The sequence below is a fragment of the Thermobia domestica genome, chromosome 5 (assembly GCF_964235325.1).
Source record: "Thermobia domestica chromosome 5, izTheDome1.hap1.1, whole genome shotgun sequence".
Lineage (NCBI taxonomy): Eukaryota > Metazoa > Arthropoda > Insecta > Zygentoma > Lepismatidae > Thermobia > Thermobia domestica.
Genome location: NC_137458.1, coordinates 240,301,877 through 240,323,034, shown reverse-complemented (window position 1 = coordinate 240,323,034; position 21,158 = coordinate 240,301,877). Strand labels below are relative to the sequence as shown.

Genomic DNA, 21,158 nt, shown 5'->3' with positions numbered 1-21,158 from the left:
CTTTTTGGCGGTGTGGCACGAGGCGCCATCTTGCATGAAGACACAGTTTCCGTCTGGATATCATTCTTCTAATTGTAGGAGCAAGACATTTTCAACAACAACACTCCACGCCATCACTTTGCTAGGATGCTTGACTTTCTGCACTATGCATACTTCCAAGAGTTCCTGTCCACGTTTTCTTCGTACAAACTGGGTTCTGTCGTCCATTAGATCAAGAACTGTTTCGCCATAGAAACATACTTGTGAACGAACAAAAAACATTCTGTATTAAACCTTACAATACAATGTCTGCTATAAAACAAACCACAACAAATTTGACTATTACCCTCCCTTAAAAGAAACTGATAAAACAGTGACAGTACTTGCACTTTCCCAGTTCTTTGAAGTCCAGTTTTTGAATTGTTTTGCCCATTGGAGGCGCTTCTTCACAGCACTGTCAACAGTTGTTTCTTTCGTGGTTTTTGTGCTGGCATAACATTTTCACAAAGCCGCCTTCCGATTGTTCTGCTACACAGTTGTATTCCGGATGCTTCCACTTCGAGTTTGAGGCATTTGGAATACATTTTCGTATTATTCTGGCTTCAGTGGATCCTGTGAGGTAGTTACTCGTTTTCATTCACCCTTTCCGTCTGCCAGCACACATTTCGTAATAAAATTGATGTTTCTAAACGAATTGTTCTTGAGGCAATTCGTTTAATGCAATGCTTAGAAACGACGACGAAATACACAAACAACATATAAATACATTTTACCATAATAATTTGGCCAAGACTGTAATGCCAAAAGACAAAATAAATTATTATATGTTTCCTGTGTCGCAAAGTGAATTTTTGTTTATTTGTATAAACACTGATTACAAAATGGTCTGGCTAGTAGATTTTTGGGTTGGCGAATACTTGCAAGCAAGATTTTCAAGCCTTATATTATTATATTGATAGATAGAGATAGTTTTCGCTCTGACATCTGTCGACAGATAAATAGACAAGACTTGTTCCACAAGATTTCCCACACTTATACGTAAAATGGTTTGAGTCCAAGAAATTGGATAAGGGGCCGTCCACATATTACGTAACGCTGTTTTTGACCAATTTTTTACCCCCTTCCTCGACCTTGTCACCTTCGTCACGTGAGACCGAACCCCTCCCCCCCTACGTTACGTAACACTTTTTGATTTTTGTTTTTTTGCCGGTTTTGCAGATTTTGCGGGCTATTACAATAAAAAAATATTTTTATTGGTAGATCTTTTTATTGCAAAATGCCTGTATTCTGAATATGCTTGTACTGCTTTTTCGCCAATAAATCAAAATATTAGAAAATGGTGGTACCGTAATAATATTTTAAGGTTGTTTCATTAACCAGTCTTAATTCTTGCAAATTGCATACTATCGTTTTCCCAAGAAGATCCCATCCTTTTAGGTCACGATGATTAGCAAGGAGGAAATACTGCCGAAAGATGCAAGTGAAATAGGATCGAAAGAATCGACATCGAACCTTTTTTTTTTTTTTTAATCCAGGATGTTTTGTGTATTTGAAAATTCACCAGTGTCGATGATACAGAGGAGTTCTCTTCCTCGTCAACCACACATTCAAAGTGGCTGCATACATGAAGGACGAGGTACATCTCGTTTGTGAACAAGCTTTCGAGCATCTTCTTTGTACTCAGAAGTTCAGTTTACCCCTTTTCAAATTATTCTTGTCCTAAATCAGTGCCACAATGGGAATAAACACAATTTCTTCAGGAGTATTCAAATTCAAGAATAAAAAAGATGCCGTACGAGATGAATATCCGACGAATTAGGTTTTTATATCTTATTTTGCTCTGTATCGTGGATCGTTCCGTCGCGGAAAATATTATTTCATGAAAAAGTTTTTATTCTGTTTCACAAGCGAAGCCCCTTAGAAAACTAGAGTGGGTAATGATTCAAATCAAAAAGATTTAAATAATATTCTCAGAAATAGTGATACGAGTGGGAATGCAATGGCATTTTTAAGCGATGGTTGCGATTACTAAAAACTAACTCCACAAAAGTGTGTGCCGTAAACGAAATGCTGAGATAGCCACAAAACACGAGTTTTATTGTAATACTCGCAGGGTTCGTCACCAGTCACGCTGGTGTCTAGTTACGTCTTCGAATTCCTTCTGCATGATTCAATTTAGATAGGATAGCCTATATGTTCGCAATTTCCCAAAACAATAGAAATATTTATTTATAAAAAAAGAACTGGATAGAATTATTTGTTTAAAAGATTGTATATAAACCTGTGAATTACAATAAAAACTACAGAAAAAAAATGCATTACGTAACGAAGACGTAAACCCCCTCCTCCCCCTTGTTACACTTCGTAATGCAAGACCGAACTCCCTCCCCCCTCGGCCGCGTTACGTAATATGTGGACGACCCCTAACAAAAGTGAAATAAGACATGAGACTTAAAGGATATTAAAGCAATCTTTTACAGTATCTCGCACAATATCACGTACCATGTCAAATATTGCGCTTACAAGCTCGAAAAACTCAACTATTACATCTATTTAACGCTAAATGAATGTAACAGATTAACAATAATTAAGAATGACGCCCTGAATACGTAAAAGGCGAGATGCACAAAGTTCAACAATACGATTTCGGGCGTCGGCAACAATTCTCCCCCTTCTTCCTCACAACCAGTTATCTCGCAATGAATTTCTCTAATGCTCTTGACGATGCTGTACTGACATCTCTGCCACTTCGCTTTCACATGAAAGCGCTGGCAAACTCTCGCTAAACACCCATCATATACGACTACTCACAAGCACCAGCAAGAAAAGCGAGAAAACTGTGGCTGACATCATTTCCTGCATTTATCTTCGCTTACTTATATTCCGAGAGACATTACATTCCATGCTCGACACGCAACACACACAAATCTACAGAACACAACGATCAATACTTATGATGCTGAGTACAGTAATTTCTTCCACGAATTTATACAACAAAGCAGATCATGTACTGTGCTAAGTTGTTTTCATACTCTTAGCACTGTTCATTTTGTCTCAGTTCTATCTACACATACACCACCTCCAATAAGATACACAGGAAATTATGCTGAAAATGTCTAAATGAGTCGAATTGTATAGCTGTAGAGCATCTTCAAAAGCAGTTGGAAATATTGTACATAAACTAATATATCTACATGTCTTTCCTTTAAATTGTATGCGATATACGCAACATATTTCAAAGTAACCATCTTAATATTGAAACGAATTTAAAGGTGAAACTCTGAAATAATCGACTTTGACCTAGCAGTTAAACTCATTCTAAGATTTATGGTTTGATACCTAATGTTTAACGTACATTTTTCTTTCTATTCTAAATGAAATGAAGAAAGAAAAAAAAAAGCGTTTCTACAAAGATACACTATTATTTATGAAAAATGCAACACCAAGAAGAACAATACAAACGCGTCCGAACCAGGGGCGTCATTTAGGGGGACAGGGAGGGACATTTGCCCCCCCTGAGTTTGAGATGTATATAGATTTTATCAATAGAATAGTAGTAAATCAGCGAGAAACGCGAAATTTTACTAATATCAAGAGGTCTTGCCCCCCCCCCCCCCCAAGCAAAATGTGAAATGACGCTCCTGGTCCGAACCCACGGGATTTGCACGTTACGGTATAACGTACGGATGATTACCTCCTTAGCGGTTTGGCGTGAGCATACCCAAAAATCAGATAGTGGTGCGTGAACAACCATCACTATGATTTGCTGCGGTCAAACTGCGCGATATAAGCACAAGACAACGTTCGAATGGGTCTTCGTGGTCGGTTTACGGCGGTATTTCGTACCGCGAAATTGGTAAGCGTATACGCCACGCCGCTATGACACCTGAGTGGAAGCAACAGACAGAAGAGAACCGACGTCTGAATGATCAGGTAATGGACAGCGTAATGTGATCACACTATTGGACGACAGATATCTTGTACGTATAGTCGTATACCATTGTCCGAAATATTGGGACACGCGAGTGAACTTGTCTGTTTCGACGGTTCGACGGATCTGCCGAACGTTGAAGAGCAAGAATACCTTTCTGATGCCAGAACCAATATCACATCAAGTTGCAAGCGTATATTCTCAAATATCAAGGTGGAGGTGAAGCTATCAAGTGATATCATATACATGTGATTTCAGTTGCTTACGCATTGAGTGTAACCTCACCAATGATTGTTACATCAGAAAAATTATAAAACCCTAGGCCATGCCATTCCTTCAAAGAACTCCGGACAACATTTTTTTTTTTTTTAGCAGGACGGTACCCGGTCACATGCCTTCCGGAATGAACAAGCCTTCTTCATGGAAAGTTAAGTAGTACTGCTTCCCTGGCCTGCAGGGTTGCCTGACATTGCCCATCAAACATGTGAGGAACATGGTTGATTGACACCTAGTCGATAATACTGATGTCTTGTTAATATATATACAAGCAACGTGGCAAGCGGTTCGTTAGAATATATATTCAATGTTTGTTTCATTAAGTCATGACTTATAGAATTTGATTCCAGCATGTGAAGGCTTCATGCCATTTTGATTTATCGAAGTTTGTTCTGTTGTATGTTTCTGAATAGGATCTTTTTTGTAATTAGACATGAGACGAGTAATGTCCATTTCGTATCAAATTGAAGGGAAAAGACACGTAGCGGCTCGTGAAATGTATCGTTTCGTCTCGAAAAAACTCAATGTAAGTTTGAAAATTACTTGGGAAAAAATAGTCACTTAGAATCAGCTATTTATCTTCGAAATAACACTATCACTTTAAATGTCTATTTATCACTTTACAAGTATAGAGAATGCCTAAACTTAATAGTTAATCTTGAGCTCCCTCATGGCTAAGCGGCTAGCGTACGCGCCTTTGGCGTGGGAAACCCGAGTTCGGTTCCCGGGAGGAGCTCATGCTGGGCCGTAGGTCTAAGTCTTATATAGCCTCGCTGCTGAAAGGGACCCTACATTGAAAACCATATCAAATCAAATAATTAACCCTTCTAAATTAAGCTTTGTTAATCTATACTATTAGGTGAAATATATTAGAAGTGAGTGACACATCATCAGTCAGGCTATACTATTTATTATAAGTATGAATGAGATTTGCAGAAAATTCGTTTTGTCACAAAGACAATGGATAACGTAAAGATAATGTATAACCAAGATGAGATGACCTACAATTGATCCAAGGACTCTTTGCACCCGAGATGCGGTAAAAGATTAGTTTTACGTGCGCAAAAGGAAACAAGATTAGGAGTAAATAACTGTACGATCTGTGAAGTGACAAAGCGATACAAAATGGGAAAAACCACAACACAAGAACAACTGAAGCCATTTGAGTTCTCGAATATTAATAAATTTACTACTTTTAATTGCCTTTAAAGATCTAAATAGCATGGTAATTTCTAAATGTTGTCATGTAGTCTCACCGCTGATATCGACAAACACAGAGGTACTTAATGTAGTTATTTTGGATAAAGTGTAAATAATATAATTTGAAATTCTCACTATTGGAAACAAACAAAACAGACAAAAGTATTTTCTTCCTTTCTCAGAACCTGCAGCGGCCAACCTGTTGAGTGTTGAATGTTACAAACGTCACCCAAGCGTTCAGCCGTTCAGCGGAAATGACAACATTGACTAAAGCTACCTTTCTTCGGGTATTTATTCAAGCGGTAAAATCTGGCAACCACAGAATTGCCAGAAAAGTTAACGTACGCTAACTATATCCTACATATGAAAGAGCAATTTGTCTTTGTTCCTGACGTCCAGGGTCTCAGAAAAAATCTGGAACTTTTCCAAGATGTTTTATATTGCACAAAAGCTTTTTATGTTTCTTTCATATCCAATATCTTTTCAGTTCGTAATGTGAAAACTAAAACGAATGCCATACTTTCATACATTGATCTGAGAATTCAGAAATGAATTCGATGTGCATTCTGCTAGTCCTAAATAACAGGAAGATATACATATTTTTTTAAAGATGATGAGATCAATACTTTACTAATTTATTTATTTCATAGATCTCGGATTTTTGGAGCCATAAGCAGTATTTCTTCCAGATATGATTTTGGGAGGCACTAATCCACGGAGACCAAAATAATGCGTCTATAATATAATAATAAATAGGATAGTACAATTTGAAAATAATATGTGCTTATCTGAATACTGTGTCCCCCTTCCCCCCCCCCCCCCGGAGAAGAAACACTGGCCTTAAGAACAGACGATATGCGAACAGCTTCCTTGATTCAATTCCTTGTAGACCTTTCTCTGCTATGTCCTTCGGATCCTACATATAACTGAATCAAACAAGATTTTTTTTTTTTTTTTTTTTAATCTTAGGTAGGTAAAGATATAAGTTTGAGTACTAAATAACATTACAATATTTACACTGGACACAATTTCAATCTCTCATAGATTTCCCTTCTTGGATATGTGCTGCCGACTTCAGTAACAGTCGAGGGGTTGAGGGTTAATTGTTGTGGTCGGTTGTAGCCTGGATCATTTGCAGCAGCGAAGCTACATGAAAGATGGGCCTAAAGCTTAGCGTGGAATTCGAATTACATGAGCTCCAACCGGGAACTGAACTCGGGTCTCAACGCCAAGGATGCGTACACTGACCATCCCGCCATGAGGAAGATCTACTCTAACTGTTGTGTGGGGATCACAAGAGAGGAGGAGCATGTCTCACCAATGAACCACTGACCCACAGAAGCACCAAACCTGCGGAACGACAACCAAGTCTTTCGCTGTTTCATTATACACATAAGCTCGAGGTCACTTAACTGCACAATAGACGATCGCTAACGTCCTGGTATTGCTGACACGCCAGTAATATACACAGAACAACAATCGTCGTCTTATCCAAAGATCTTCAAGTTATTATTAGCATACCACCTGGACACACATTATGCAGTGCGAATCCCATTCGAATCGGTCAATGCATATATACAGGATGTTTTTAAAGTATTTCTACCAGTAGACATACATTGTTTAAATATTTTAAAAGGCAAAATTATATTTTTAAACCACAGAAAAATACTTTATGTCCTTATGTAAGCGCCAAGCACGTCTTGAAATTACTCTATTATAACAAGAACAACACAATTATTCCTTTTACATTTAGAGCAAACTTAATTATTCAGGTAGCCTGTGACTAATAGACTGCTTGACGAGCCAGTCAGCACTAGCGGACGAGAAACTATAATTTGAAGTTGTTGGCGAAGGCGGAAGATACAAGTCAGGGCAGACAAATACCGATAAGTAGCTCACAACAGTCTGTTTCCTCACAACTACATGTTCTGGGAAGTCAGGTCCGTCAGCTTTGAGTAACAGAAGAATCAAGATACGAGGAACTTAGGCAACGGAGATCTTCAAATGACTGATTAACGGACACTGACCGTCCAACGATCACCAGCTGGTTAGTCACCGGATGGAAACCCTCAACTAATACGAGAATGTACAGACGGGTGGCTGGCAAGATTGCGGTGAACATACCTATTTGTATGTAACTTTCCCCTCAATCCTTGAAGCCAGGGGGGCTCTGTTCAGGGACCGAAAATCCTGAAAGTATCCAGTTTTTTGTTTCAGGAGAAAGAATGTCTTAATAATTAACGCATGATGTAGATCCTCCTAACGCTTTTACCTACTTTGCAACTCTGACCTCTTACAAATCAAATTCCGACTACTAAACTCTGGATCTAACAACTTAGGCGAGTTCAAGACAATTCTTGTCCTGTAGTGGACCCACCTCAGATCCTAAATGTATTACCGGAGGTTGGGCATTTGGATTACTGTCCTTGGTTTTTCAGCCTTCAGTTGGGCTCCGCATTTTCAATAAATCTGCAGATTTTCCTAGTTTGCTGGGTTTTAAATACATCTCAATAATCTTAGTGGCCGGTTCTTCATCTTCTAGGAGATAAGCTAGTCTCTCGTGAGTGTTACAAACTGGAACATAGTTATTTAAGGGGGTTGACTACTAAATATTTTTCAAATGGTAAGAATTTTTCTCTTGCCGGTTTTTCGTAATTGAAAAGAGATAATGAAATGTAAGTTACCACAATAATATATAATGTGGTTCTACAACCGAAAATACGAATCGGAAGAATTTCTAGTGTTGCCATCTATAGAAATTACAGTGTGGCCAGAATTTGAATTACCGAAAAGCCTAGGTTAATGCGGCGACTAGAAAAATGAACTCAACGGTAAAGGATGACATATCATGTTGTCTATGTTCCTTGTTAACAACTTTTTAACTAATATTTGTATTTATTTTGTAATAACTTACATAAGTTATTACAAAATAAATAAGTTATTACAAATTACGAGGGTCATTCGGAAAGTAAAGAACGTTTTTGTATAAACACTTTAATAACTGATATACAAAAGCGAAATTTGTGTTACATACTATGTGATACTTAAGTTACTTTTCGACATAGTCGCCGTGTAAATTTAAACACTTGTCATACCGTGGTACAAGTTTTTCTATGCCTTCGACATACAGTTGCCGCCAAACTGTTGAACCAATCACTGAAAGCTTCCTTAAGTTCATTATCACTGCCGTAGTGGCTTCCACCCAAAAAGTCTTTCAACTTTGGGAATTCGTGCAGCCCATCAATAGTGAATCGCCTATCCTCTCGAATTTTCCGCTCAATTCTTCCTTTGAGTTCGTCAGTCACAACAGAAGGCTGGCCCGAGCGTTCCTCATCGTGCACATTCGTCCGTCCGTCATTAAACATAATACACCACTTACGAACTGATGCTTCATTCATTACATTTCCATACACCTCAGTGATTTGTCTATAAATTTCTATCGGACGCACTTTTCTTGCATTCAAAAATCTTATCACACTACGAACCTCACACTTGGCGGGATCAGTAATTGTATCGCACATTTTACAGTCGCACAGCGAAGCAATAACGGACCGTAGCGGATCGCAGCTGGTGCCGGACTGAGGCTAAAGCATGCCCAGGTCAATAACCCAGCGGCAGCGGGGGTGGGGGAACACGCGCACGCGCTAGCGCAAAACGTTCTTTACTTTCCGAGTGACCCTCGTAAATACAAATATTATTTAAAAAGTAGTTAACAAGGAGCAAAGACAACATAAGTCATCAATTACTGTTGAGTTCATTTTCCTAGTCGGTGCTCTAACCTAGATTTTTGGGTAATTCAAATTCTGGTCACACTGTAGTTTCTATGGATAGCAACATTGAAAATTTTTCCGATTCGTATTTTCGGGTGTAGAATAACATTATCTACTATTATGGTGAGTTAGTTATATTTCATTATCTCTCTTCACTTACAAAAAACGGGCAAAAGAAAAATTGTTGCCCTTTGAAAAATATTTAGTGCGGACGATATTATGCTAATAGTATATTCCAAACAAGAGTTGAAAAGAAATTTTAACAAATTCTGAAGTACAATAAAAGCTCTGAGTATGGAATCTCTATAGATAGATTGTGTCATTTGAATTGGTACAAAAAGGTCGATTATTGGTTGGCTAAAAACTTGTGAGCTGTCATAGCAACGAGAAAATAAAAAATCTAGAAATTAATGATTATTTTGCATAGCTGGGTTATATGTAAGGCCCGGATTTTTATGTAGTCCAAAGTACCGAAATATGTACATAAATATGTAGCAAAAATCAATGAAATATGTAAGAAATATGTTAAAAATATGAAAATATGTAAAAATATTTTTTCGTGTTTATTTTGTGTCTGTGCTATTTTCTTAGCTAATTAATATACTGTAACATATTTATGTAATAAAAGCTTAACAAGTGTAAATAACTTCCTACAGATACGTACAAATTTTCAGAAGAAACAAATGAAAATATGTATAAAGTAATTAAAAAATCACATTATTGAACATATAAACACGAAAAGAAATATTTATTTAAACAAAAGGCACTTACTTTTGGGACGGACAATGAATCACTAAATAATTTTACGCAATGGAAAAACTTTGTCACTAACTTGTCACTGATACGTTCAAATTTTCACTAAGAACAAATAAAATTGTCTCGTGGAGAAATGAAAATCACATTATTGAATATCAAAAGAGAAAAAAATATTTAAAATAACGAGCGCTCACTTTCGGAGCGCACCATGAACCACTAAGTACTTTATATGATGGTATTCGAAAAAATCTCTAACTTGCCACAGATACTTCAAGCTTTTACTAGTAACAAATGAAATTGTCTCAGAAAAATGAAAACCACATTATTGTATATGATGAAAAAATCTTAGAAAAAAAAAGCGCTTACTTTGCTGATGCTCAAAATGAACCACTACATACTTTTCCAATTGTTCAGGAGCTAAAGAGAGTCGTTGGTCAGTCAGGATCCTTTTATAGGCTGAGAAAGACCTCTCCACGTCGCAGGAAGTGACAGGTGCGAACTTCAGCAAATGACATTTTCCAGGACTGATTTCTTCAGGTGCCTCCGTTTCTTCTCCATCCAATATTCTGCATGCAGTCCTCAATGTTAGGTATTCTGGATTCCTCTTCAAAACTGACTGGAACTTTCGGGCAATTTTCGCACCTGTTTCTCCCTGCACAATGTTGAGTTTCTTGTGTTTCCGTAGAGGTAGCACATACAAAAAAAAGGTGAGAAAGCCAGCAAACTGTATGCGTTTTAGTTTGTTTTGTCGGCACACATCCGAGTGGCGTCTGCTTGCAAAGGCGATAAGCACAAAAATCCTTATATTGTTTTCTCTATTTATATATAAGAAAACAGATTTTTTTTTCAGGATTGGAAGCGGTAACTGATGATTTTTTTTTTCATATTGTAGAGTGTACTATTTGGTTTAACCCAGCTTTCCCTCAATGCAAATCGGTTGAACAAAGTGAGAAAAAAAATACAGATATTTAAATAAAGTACTTTTTGAGTTGTTATTCCATATATATGCCTATTTTTATTTGCGTATTATTTAAAGAAAATTAGCGAAAAGGAGCCAGAAAACTGAATTTATTTAAAAATATGTACAGTAGACGGAAAATATGTAACAGACTTCAAAATATGTAAAAATATGTAACGTGATTTTGGTTTATATGGCTCCTTACTTCGTAATTTGCGAACATTTCATATTTCCACCAGCGTACATACAAAGGAAAAAATATGTAAAAACATAAAAATCCGGGCCTTAGTTATATGTATACCGTTCATAAGAGCACATAAAATAAACATCATATTGAAGAATTAGATAGGATGGTAGGGCAAGGTTACTTTAAAACCAGGGCAAAAAGTACTACTAGTACAAACTTATATTTTGCCTAAATGTTTTATGATTGGATATCTTGCTTTGTATCACACGCATTGTTGGTTTCCATTGACGAACTAGTTTACACCAAGAGATGAAGGTCCGTGTTTTGTCTTCGTTGAAAATTTGTACTGCCAGTCCAGCTTAAATTTATTTATTCGTAAGAACTTTTGAAGAGGACACATTTCTGCAAGAGTTAATTCAAGCATCTCAGATTAACGCTGTCGAGGATAAACTCACTACCAGACCTGAGATTGAAACCCTTAATACGAAGGTCACTGCGAAAGTTTTGAGATACGCATTGTTGTGGCACAGTATTTGAATTCTAACAATTGCGTTTGGCAGTGGTATCCAGAGCGAAGAAGCGAAGCAAGTTTCAACTCGCCTCGCTTATCGGCGTGGCCGAATCGCCTTCACTTGTTTGTTGATGTGAGCAGTATTCGGCTGTCTAGAATGGAGCTTGAAAAGGAACATTTTCGGACAATGATACTTTACGATTTCAAAAGTGGTTTGAACGAGACACAAAGCCTTGGCCGTTTGCAGGGGGGCACTTAGGGACCTTGCTCCTTCCCGTGCTACAATTTTTCGGTGGTTTGGTGAATTCAGAAGAGGCCAGACATCGCTTAAAGATGAAGAGAGAGCTGGACGTCCGGCAACAGCTGTGTCAGATGAAAACATTGCCGCTGTGGAACAAATGATTCGACAAAATCCTCGAACAATTTTCAAGGACACTGAATCTACAGTGGATATTGGGTCGCCAGCAGTAACAAAAATTCTTCATGATCATCTTCGGCTCAGGAAGGTTTCATCTCGTTGGGTGCCTCAAACTTTGACTGAACAGCAGAAGCGCATGCGTGTGGAATGGTGTGAAGAAATGCTTGCAAGATTTGATGGAGGCAATTCTCGACGCGTCTCTGACATTGTCACTGGTAATGAGACTTGGATCTATCAATTTGACCCTGAAAATAAACGCCAGTCTACAGTTTGGATCTTTCCAGACGAAAATCTACCCACGAAAGTGAAGCGACCGCGAAGTGTGGGAAGAAGATGGTCGCAACTTTCTTCTCCAAATCTGGCCATGTTGCAACTGTTCCACTTGAAGAACAAAGGATTGTTACTGCTCAGTGATACACCACTGTTTGCCTAACAAAAGGGTTCCAGAAGCTTCGGGAACGGCGTCCAAGAACTGGATTGCATGGGATCCTGCTTCATCATGACAACGCGTCCGCACACACGGCCAACATCACAATTCAGTTTTTAGAATCTACGGAGGTCAAACTTATGACTCATCCGCCGTATAGCCCTGACCTGGCCCCGTGTGATTTTTTTCTGTCCCCCAGGATCAAAGATCGCATGCGTGGGAAGAGATTTTGCAGCCCAGAAGAAGCTGTAGTGGCTTACGAGAATGAACTTTCAACACTTGAAGAAAAAGACTGGCAACACTGCTTCCAGAAGTGGTTTTCGAGGATGCAAAAGTGTGTACAGTGTAATGGTGAATACTTTAAGAAAATATAAGTGTTAAATTGATTTTAAGTATGTAAGTTATTTCACATCTCAAAATTTTCGTAGTGACCTTCGTAACTTAACTATCTTGCTTTTTTAAAAAAAAATCGACAAGCGGGTTACCAAGCAAAGTTAGGGCACGGGTGTTAAATATTTCAGGGATAATCCGGTGGCTAATAGTTTTTTATTGGATAATACACTATTCCAAAATAACAGGTTTACAGATGTCATCAAAGTCTGCACTAACATCTATAGTATTAGAGCTGCCTCACCCAAGCACAGCCCGGAATTGACGATTCTTCTCACATGTCATGAACCTATTGAGAAATCTCTTATTTTGTTGGCAAATGTTACTATAATATTAGCAAACGTATATTCAGACATAACTGTAGAAAAGCATTGTTGCTTACGAGGCTATCGTGTGGTCAAAGAGCTAGAGCTCGATACTAGGAATATAACTGTCTTAGAGCGAGTTGATTAGATGCGTAATTAACATTTTTATTACATTATTATATTGATAATACAGGTTGATTCTTTTAAAAGTCACGGATTTCATTTGGGTCTAGAATTTCTAACTGAAGTACGATTTTCATGCGGTTTGTGGCAAATGATCAAGGAAGGATGGGCGATTTATGATACTGTGTTTACTGGTTTAAATTCTAACGGGGTAATATCGATTACACCTCAAGAAAACCAGCAAATTTTCGCCAATGTACCTTACAATTGGAATGAGGTGCGGTGCGGTGTTGAGATCTGAATTTTCTTCGTTAGATGGCAACCTCGCCAAGGTCAATAAGAAACAGGAAACTGGGTTGTTGTATTGGGAATTGTGCTGTAATGTTCTGTCCTACTGTGTGAGTGTGATCAGGGCATAGCGAGAATAGTGTACTTTTTGGAACAACTTGAGTTTTTCGTTGAAAGTTTTCGGAAACGAAATCTGTTGTTAGTGTAAAGGACACTCACAAACAAATTTGTTCCATGTTCTGTCCCATACAGGAACATAATGTGGTCGCTAGTGAATAACGTGGAAGAAACAGGATGGCTTCTGAGTGAGACAGGGAAGCATCGGACCCCGCAAGCGGCTGTTGTGAAAGATGTCAGGCGTCCTTAAGTCGCCCAAGAAATCTCGTCGTTTGTGCATGAAAACGGCTATAGCTATTCAACATGTGATTTATGGGTGTTACCATTAACACGTAATTTGTATCCTCACTAACATTTAATTTGTGTTCCGCAATTTCGCTTCAAAAATCCAAAACCTCATTCCAATTGTAAGGTACTCTGCCGAAAATTTATTATTTTTCTTGAGGCATTGTCGATATTACCCCGAACGAATTTAAACAAGTACACATAGTCCCATAAATCTTCCATCCTTCCTTGATCATTTGCCACAAACCGCATGAAAATTAAACATCAGTTACAAATTCTAAACCCGAATGAAATCCATGAGTTTTAAAGAATCACCCTGTACAAGAAAATAACATAGATATGAGGGGAAAGAAGGTAAAATTAAGAAGTATGAAACACTTAAAAAACAGTGTAAGAAGTATGAAACACTTAAAAAACAGTTTCGGGACAAGAAGAGGTTTGAGGTTCCCTCCTTGATCAAAGTCATGAGGAGCAAAAATCCCAAGGCCATTTTGATGATGCAAGTTAGTGAAATGTATTACATGGAATAGTGAAATGTATTACATATTTTCAATAACGAGAATGTATTTTTATCTTAATATATATGAAAATTATAAGCTTAATTAATATCGAATATTTACTTGGTCTTAGAAATTATTGTAAATATGCTCTTCCATTGAAATACGTTTTATTATATTATACATTTGTGTTATTTTGTTTTTAATTGCCCGATTATTGCCCGGAACTACTTTATTAAATATGGTTATTAAGCTGAGAAAAGAAAATAAGAATTGAACGGACAATTTGAGGAAGATTTGAAAGAAATAATTTTTATAATGCTTTTATAATGTTAATTGCACTATTTTAAATGACCTTACATTTGATATAACTCACCATCAATTCCATTTTAGCACGGTCCCATCTTAATGTAGTAAATAATGTGTGCAGTGTTCATGTATGTGCGATGTATAGACATTAAAATTATATGTAGGTACACGAATGAAGTAAAAGGAGAAGGCGAGTTAAAGGAATGCATCATATCGTGAATCAAGAATAGCACTAAACAAAAAATTTGAGACACGAAATTAATATTTATAATTCTTATTTAAAATCATTAAAGATGTTTCTAAGTGTATAATCTTAGAAGGAACGTAAAAAGGTGGGAAGCAGAAAGGGCGAGAAACTTGTATTAAGATTGCTATATTTCGAAATCTCTTAAGGTTAGAGACGTGCAAATTGATATTCAGGCTTTTAATTTAAAATAATTGAAGACGTGTTTTAATTAGTTTTTTTTTATATTTCCCTTAGCAAGGAAGAGAAAAGGGTGCGGGGTACAGTTGTTATAATAAGGTGGCCATATCTCGAATTCCTTTAAGATTATTGACATGTTAAGGAGGGATATGGAACTTGGTATATAAGCTCGGAATTCAAATGAAGTAGCATATGGCACAGTGTTTCCGGAAATTCTACTATTAACGACAGTAGGGAGACAATTTCTATCATTTCTTTCTCAATCTACAAAAATGGCATCGAGATTGCCAGTTTCATCATCACGGGAAAAGGGGGACAATTTGAAATGATTTTTTGAACACATCACTTCGGTCGTCATTTTTCTCTTTTGTTATTACTCCACTTTGACTGAAATGTATTCTAAAGGAGAAAGATTTTAAAAATTTCGTAAAGAATAATGCCATAACGCATTCTTTTCTGAGAAGAACGGAAGCTAAGGCTGAAATATGACATTCGAGGCTGTAGGCCGAGTAAAAGCGGGAGCCTGGGGGCGAAGTCCCAAGTTAGTCGAAGACTAGCATTATAATTACGTCTGTAACAACAATAGTGTGGTTCCAAGGCTCTATTTTGTTGGAAACCAAATATTAGCTTAGAACTTAAACAATTAAAATACATGAAATTTATAATAATGTATTACATGTTAATTTTTCTCATATTTTCAGGGGCTCATATAACAGGATTAAATATTCGCGGTAACAATGTTACGTCAAATACTTCTAAAGTGTTCCAATGTAACCCTGAGGGAACAACAGAAGCAGCTATCATCTTCTCCCTAGGGGCCCTTGGAATGGCAGCTAACGTAATGCTCATGGGACTTATACTCAGCAAACGACAACTACGAAGGTAAGATGCATTTTCTATATAACTGTGTCACTTTTACACTATACCAGAGAGGATTATTTTAATATCCACGAGTTTGTTCGGAAAATTAAAAGTTAGCGAGTCAATGCTGTAAATATCACAAATAGCTTTTATTGACCAAATGAACGAAATTCACCTTCTTTGAATTACGTGAAAGTTCTCATGCATACTAGCCGTTAATTCATAACTTCTTATTAGGTTTACAGACAAAATAGTTTATACGTATTACAATTAAATTTGCAACGGTAGATTCAAAGAATATCGTCCCTTTCCGGCATTAACGCAGTAAGCGACATTTTTTTCGAAATTTACTTTTTTATAGTTTTTGGCTCAGAATTTTAAAGCGCATCGAATGGTCTAATCGCCAAGTTTCTATCTTGAACCGTTACCGAGATAGATATGTCGCTTACACGGGTGTAATTAGACTTACTGGAGGCAAAAATGTCGTATGTAACACTCAATCGTTTGTATTTACTGTATAAATGTTTCTGATGAAACGAAGAAACTGACTTATAGTCTAGATTGTTTCAAACACCAAATTATTTTCGTACTTGGAGCAAATAAATGTGGTATGAACATGATTATTATAATATTTCATGGCAAGAGTGTAGTAAGCGACAGCTTGAAGTTGGTAATGAGTCGCTTGAAACAATTTTGATGTAATGATATCAATGATTTCCAGTATTTGTTGCAGTTCTCTTTACCTGCTAAGAATAAATACTTTTCCTTACAGCAATTTGCTATCTTAAAAATATACGTAAGAGGCTCTCAGCCTCACTTCTGAAGTAAACGATAATATTGTTATAGCTACTTACTGCTGTTTTACTTGCAAAAACAGTGTGTAACGTCGTATAATCCATTTTAACGTTTCATATTTCGGTGCAGAAGTATGGGTTAAGTAGAATATGGCGTTGTTCTCTTGGACTTGCAAATATGGGTTGCAATATCTTGCGCCATGAAAAATGCAATCGAGTAAGAAATACCTGTGCGTCGCTTCCCGGACCCAGACAATAAACAGCACCGCCACCGTCGTATTGAATTACCATGCTGCAACCCAGAGACATATACTCATGCTGTTTCCAGTAATCTCATCGACATGGTTCAGTGAAAAGCGGGACTTACCACTGCAGATAACCTTTCATTGACCCATAGTCCAATGATCCCATTGCTTTTGTTCGTGTCAGCCGTATGTTATTTCTGTGTTGTTGTAATAGTGTTGGTCTACTGCTACGATACCCTAACGGATGTAAGGTATGTCACATGGTCATGGTTGAAATTTGTTTTAGGATTTATTGGCCCACATTGTACTGGTGCGTCAATTCCTCCATTGTCATACGCCTGTGTGAGATACGATAGTGCTATTCGTTGTTCATTTTCTGTCCACCGCACGTACCTGATCCATGTGTGATCGCTTGGCGGATGACTGACCGTCATGAGCACTGTTGGTAAAACCTTGACACTGTAGCGCTTGAACATCCCACAAATGCGGCTGTCTCCTGTGTATTGGCAGCAGTTATTTGTGCCCCAACAGTTTGCGCTAGTCAAAATTTACTCACATAATTTTGTTTGCCCATAACGGGCATCAGCTGCGTGCTATTATGTTCGGTAACCGTGCGCGTCTTCTATGTTACCTGCTCATGACGTGGAAGTTATATGTTATCGATATTTGATGGCGGTTATTCCTATTGTAATGATCGTTCTGTGCATATAAAATCTAGCTGTTAAGAAAGGTTTCCTTTAGTAACTAATTAGCAATGTGAATTAGTTGTGGCCTTTAGGAAACTAAGGATCAGACCGGAGAAGAATGGAGGGCAAAGATGTGAAAAACCAGCGGCTCTGGCCTTACAGAAGGTGCCGTCACGACATTCGCCTGTTAAGATTGAGGAATATCACGGAAACCCTCAGTTTGGATGACCGGCTAGAACAAGGTTCGTGCTCACGTTCGACCTATCCATTGCTGTTTTGCAGACAGGCAGGCAAGTTGACCCTATCCCGCCGGCCAGGTAACAAATTGTCAATGTTAATTATATAAAAATGAAACCAATTTCAAAGAGCGCGATAAAAATAGCAGATTAATATTTTCCTAAAGCTTCGACTTACACTACCATGTGCCTACTACTTATAGCGAACTTTCAAGTCAATGGAAATCAAAACTACCTAATTTATTTAATGGATGTAAAATTTCTACCAACTTCAAAAGTCAGCTTTATTTAGTAGGCATTAAGTGCTATTAGTCAAAGCTTTTAAAACTATTACTTTGCACTACAAAAATATTACGTTTATCACATTTTTAGGTCGGGTTAATTTTTTTTTTTATTTTCTGCTTTCAGTTTTCCCGTGGGAGGAAGATTTTAAATTTAACCAAACAGCAAGTTGAAGAACAAGTCATGAAGCCGAGGGTACCAAACGAGACATATTCCAATATAGTTAACTTTTCGAAGAGTGAGATTATGAAAATTGGGGTCTTACTCACAACAGTGGAAGGAGGCTGAAGAAAGGAAGGGAAACCCAAACAAGCATCAGAAGTGACTAGCAATGGAAGATATCCTAAACCCGGATGAGAACAAGGCTGAAGAAGGGAAGGAAAACCCAAACAAGCATCAGGAGAAAGTAGCAGTGGGAGATACGAAAGTTGAATGAGAAGAAGGCTGAAGAAGGGAAGAAAAACCCAAACCAGCTTCAGAAGAGAGCAGCAGTAGAAAATACCCTAAACCCGGATAAAAAGAAGGGAGAAAGAGGGAAGAAAAACAAACAAGCATCAGAATTGAGAAGGATTAGATGATCTAAAGGATGAGAAGAAGGCTGCAGAAGGGAAGAAAAACCCAAGCGAGCATCAGGAGACAGTAGCAGTGGAAGAGACTTTAAACCACAATCAGGGAAAGACTGAAGAAGGGAAGGAAAACCCAAACAAGCTTCAAGGGACAGTAGTAGTGGAAGAGACCCTAAACCAGGTTGAGAAGACTGAAGAAGGAAAGAAAAACCCAAACAAGCTTCAGTAGACTGTAGCAGTGGAAAACACTTTAAACCACAATGATAAAAAGACTGAAGAAGGGAAGGACAAAGCAAAGAAGCATCAGGAGACAGTAGCAGTGGAAGGGATCCTAAACGAAGATGGGGAGAAGACCGAAGAAAGGAGAAAAACCCAAACAAGCATCAGGAGACAGTAGTAGAGAAAGAGACCCTAAACCCGAATGAAGAGGGGACTTTAGAAAGAAATCGAGAAAGAGATTAACATTATTTCATTGAGAAACGGAACTTGAGAAAAAGAACAAATTTGGGACTGAAGTATTTAAACTATTTCTCTGACGATGATACCATACTTAACCAGACTTGCCCTTCCGAAAACTCAACGGATTGGTCGGGCACAACACCAACCTCATCAGATGAAGATATATTATATGTTAAGAGTAAAAGAATTTCAGAAAATTCAGCTGCAAAGTTGAATTATGGTGATGGTTACAACGAGGAAAGCAGTGCTAGGAAACGGATGAAGATTGTAAATAAAAAGATTACTTTTACACCAGAAAAGAACATCGTAGGGGAAAAGAGATTGAGAATTAAAAAGAAAACTCCTCAAAAAGAGAGAGAAAACGATTATAGCAAAGTGGCCAAGCTTACAACAAAAACAGACAAGAAAGAGTCGAGAAGAAACAAATACAACCAAACAAAGGCAAATCTTGCCCAAATAAATGTTCTGATATTCCGTAAGAGAGGCGCCAGTCCTTATTTAGACACTTTTGGTCTTTAAAACCGAATGATCAAAGGAACTGGATCTTAGGAGCAACCAGACAAGTTCCAGTGAAAAGAAGGAGCATTCAGGGAGAGAGCCCACGGGCATAATCTTTTCAGTATTTTGTTAACGAAGGTGAAGGCTATAGAAGAGTTTGTCTTCAGTTCTTGCTCTCAACATTAGATACCTCACAAAGGTTTGTGAATTACACTGTTACACAATCCACTGAAGGCTCAGCAAAACCTGATGGTCGAGGACGCCACTCAGTTCTCCCCAATGCGGCATCCGAGCGAGATGTGAAGCTCGTTGTTGAATTCATTCAAAGGCTTCCTGCAGTGCCTTATCACTACTGTAGAAATAAAACAACACGACTATATCTTCCCGAGGATACATACCATTTACCATTTACCAACAAGACAGACATAACCCAAGAAGAGAAGGCTGATTACACCCGACATATTGAAGGTAAAGAAGCAACTAAGGCTCCTTTCAAAAAAACAGCAGAGTTTGAGTGGTAGCCAGGAAGGAACACTTGTCGCAAGTTTCGGTTTGCAGAAAGTTTTGAGCGTATCTCATGGCGATTCCATGCTTTTATACTACACACGAAAGTATTCCGTATGCAATCTCTCGATATATGATTCAAAAAGCAGAAATGCATACAATCATGTATGGAGTGAGAGCGAAGGTAAACGAGGATCGAATGAAATCGCTTCCATTCTTTCGAGATATATAGATGTAGTGGACGAACGAGGTAATGTTTCAACTTTAATCCTGTATTGCGATAACTGTGCCGGTCAAAACAAAAATAGAAATAGTAAGGCCATGTTGAAATATGAACTTGAAAAATCCAAAAACTTGCAACGAATCCAGATCAATTATTTGGTACCGGGTCACACATATATGACTGTGGACAGTGTGCATAGTCAAATTGAGAAAGCATCTCAATCAAAAATTTGAAAGTCCTTCCGAGTGAATTACCGTCATGAGAATGGCGAGAATAAAGCCACATTCATATAATGTTGAATTATTGAAGCATGATTCTTTTAGAAATTGGTCAACTTTGGCAGAGCAAATCTTCAGTGCTAAGAAACATGAGTCAGGGGAACCTTTCTTGCTGTCAAAATTAGAGTTATCGCTTTTTCAAAAAATGGTGAATTTGCCAAAGTTAAGTATTCAGTGACTAAGGACACAGTGTATCTTACACTGAAACTTCGCCCACCAAAACAAAATCAGCCAAGCAGACTTTATGCGGCAGCCATCCCTACCAGTAAGGCCAGGATCTTGTCAAATTGTGTAATCAGAATATTCTACCAAAGCATCTACACGTGTTCTACCAGCAGTTGCCACACACGGGAGAAGCACAAGATACCCTCCCTG

The 21,158-nt window shown here is 37.9% G+C and overlaps 1 protein-coding gene across 3 annotated transcripts in view; it reads left to right on the top strand.

The window, feature by feature from the left end:
* Positions 1 to 21,158, top strand: part of LOC145686492 (uncharacterized) — a 225,287-nt gene that overhangs the window by 129,209 nt on the left and 74,920 nt on the right. For all 3 annotated transcript variants that reach the window (XM_081759863.1, XM_081759862.1, XM_081759864.1), the window contains exon 2: positions 15,853 to 16,033. In XM_081759863.1, the coding sequence (XP_081615989.1) occupies positions 15,978 to 16,033 (56 nt within the window). In that variant the 5' untranslated portion in view covers positions 15,853 to 15,977. The remainder of the gene's footprint in view (positions 1 to 15,852; positions 16,034 to 21,158) is intronic.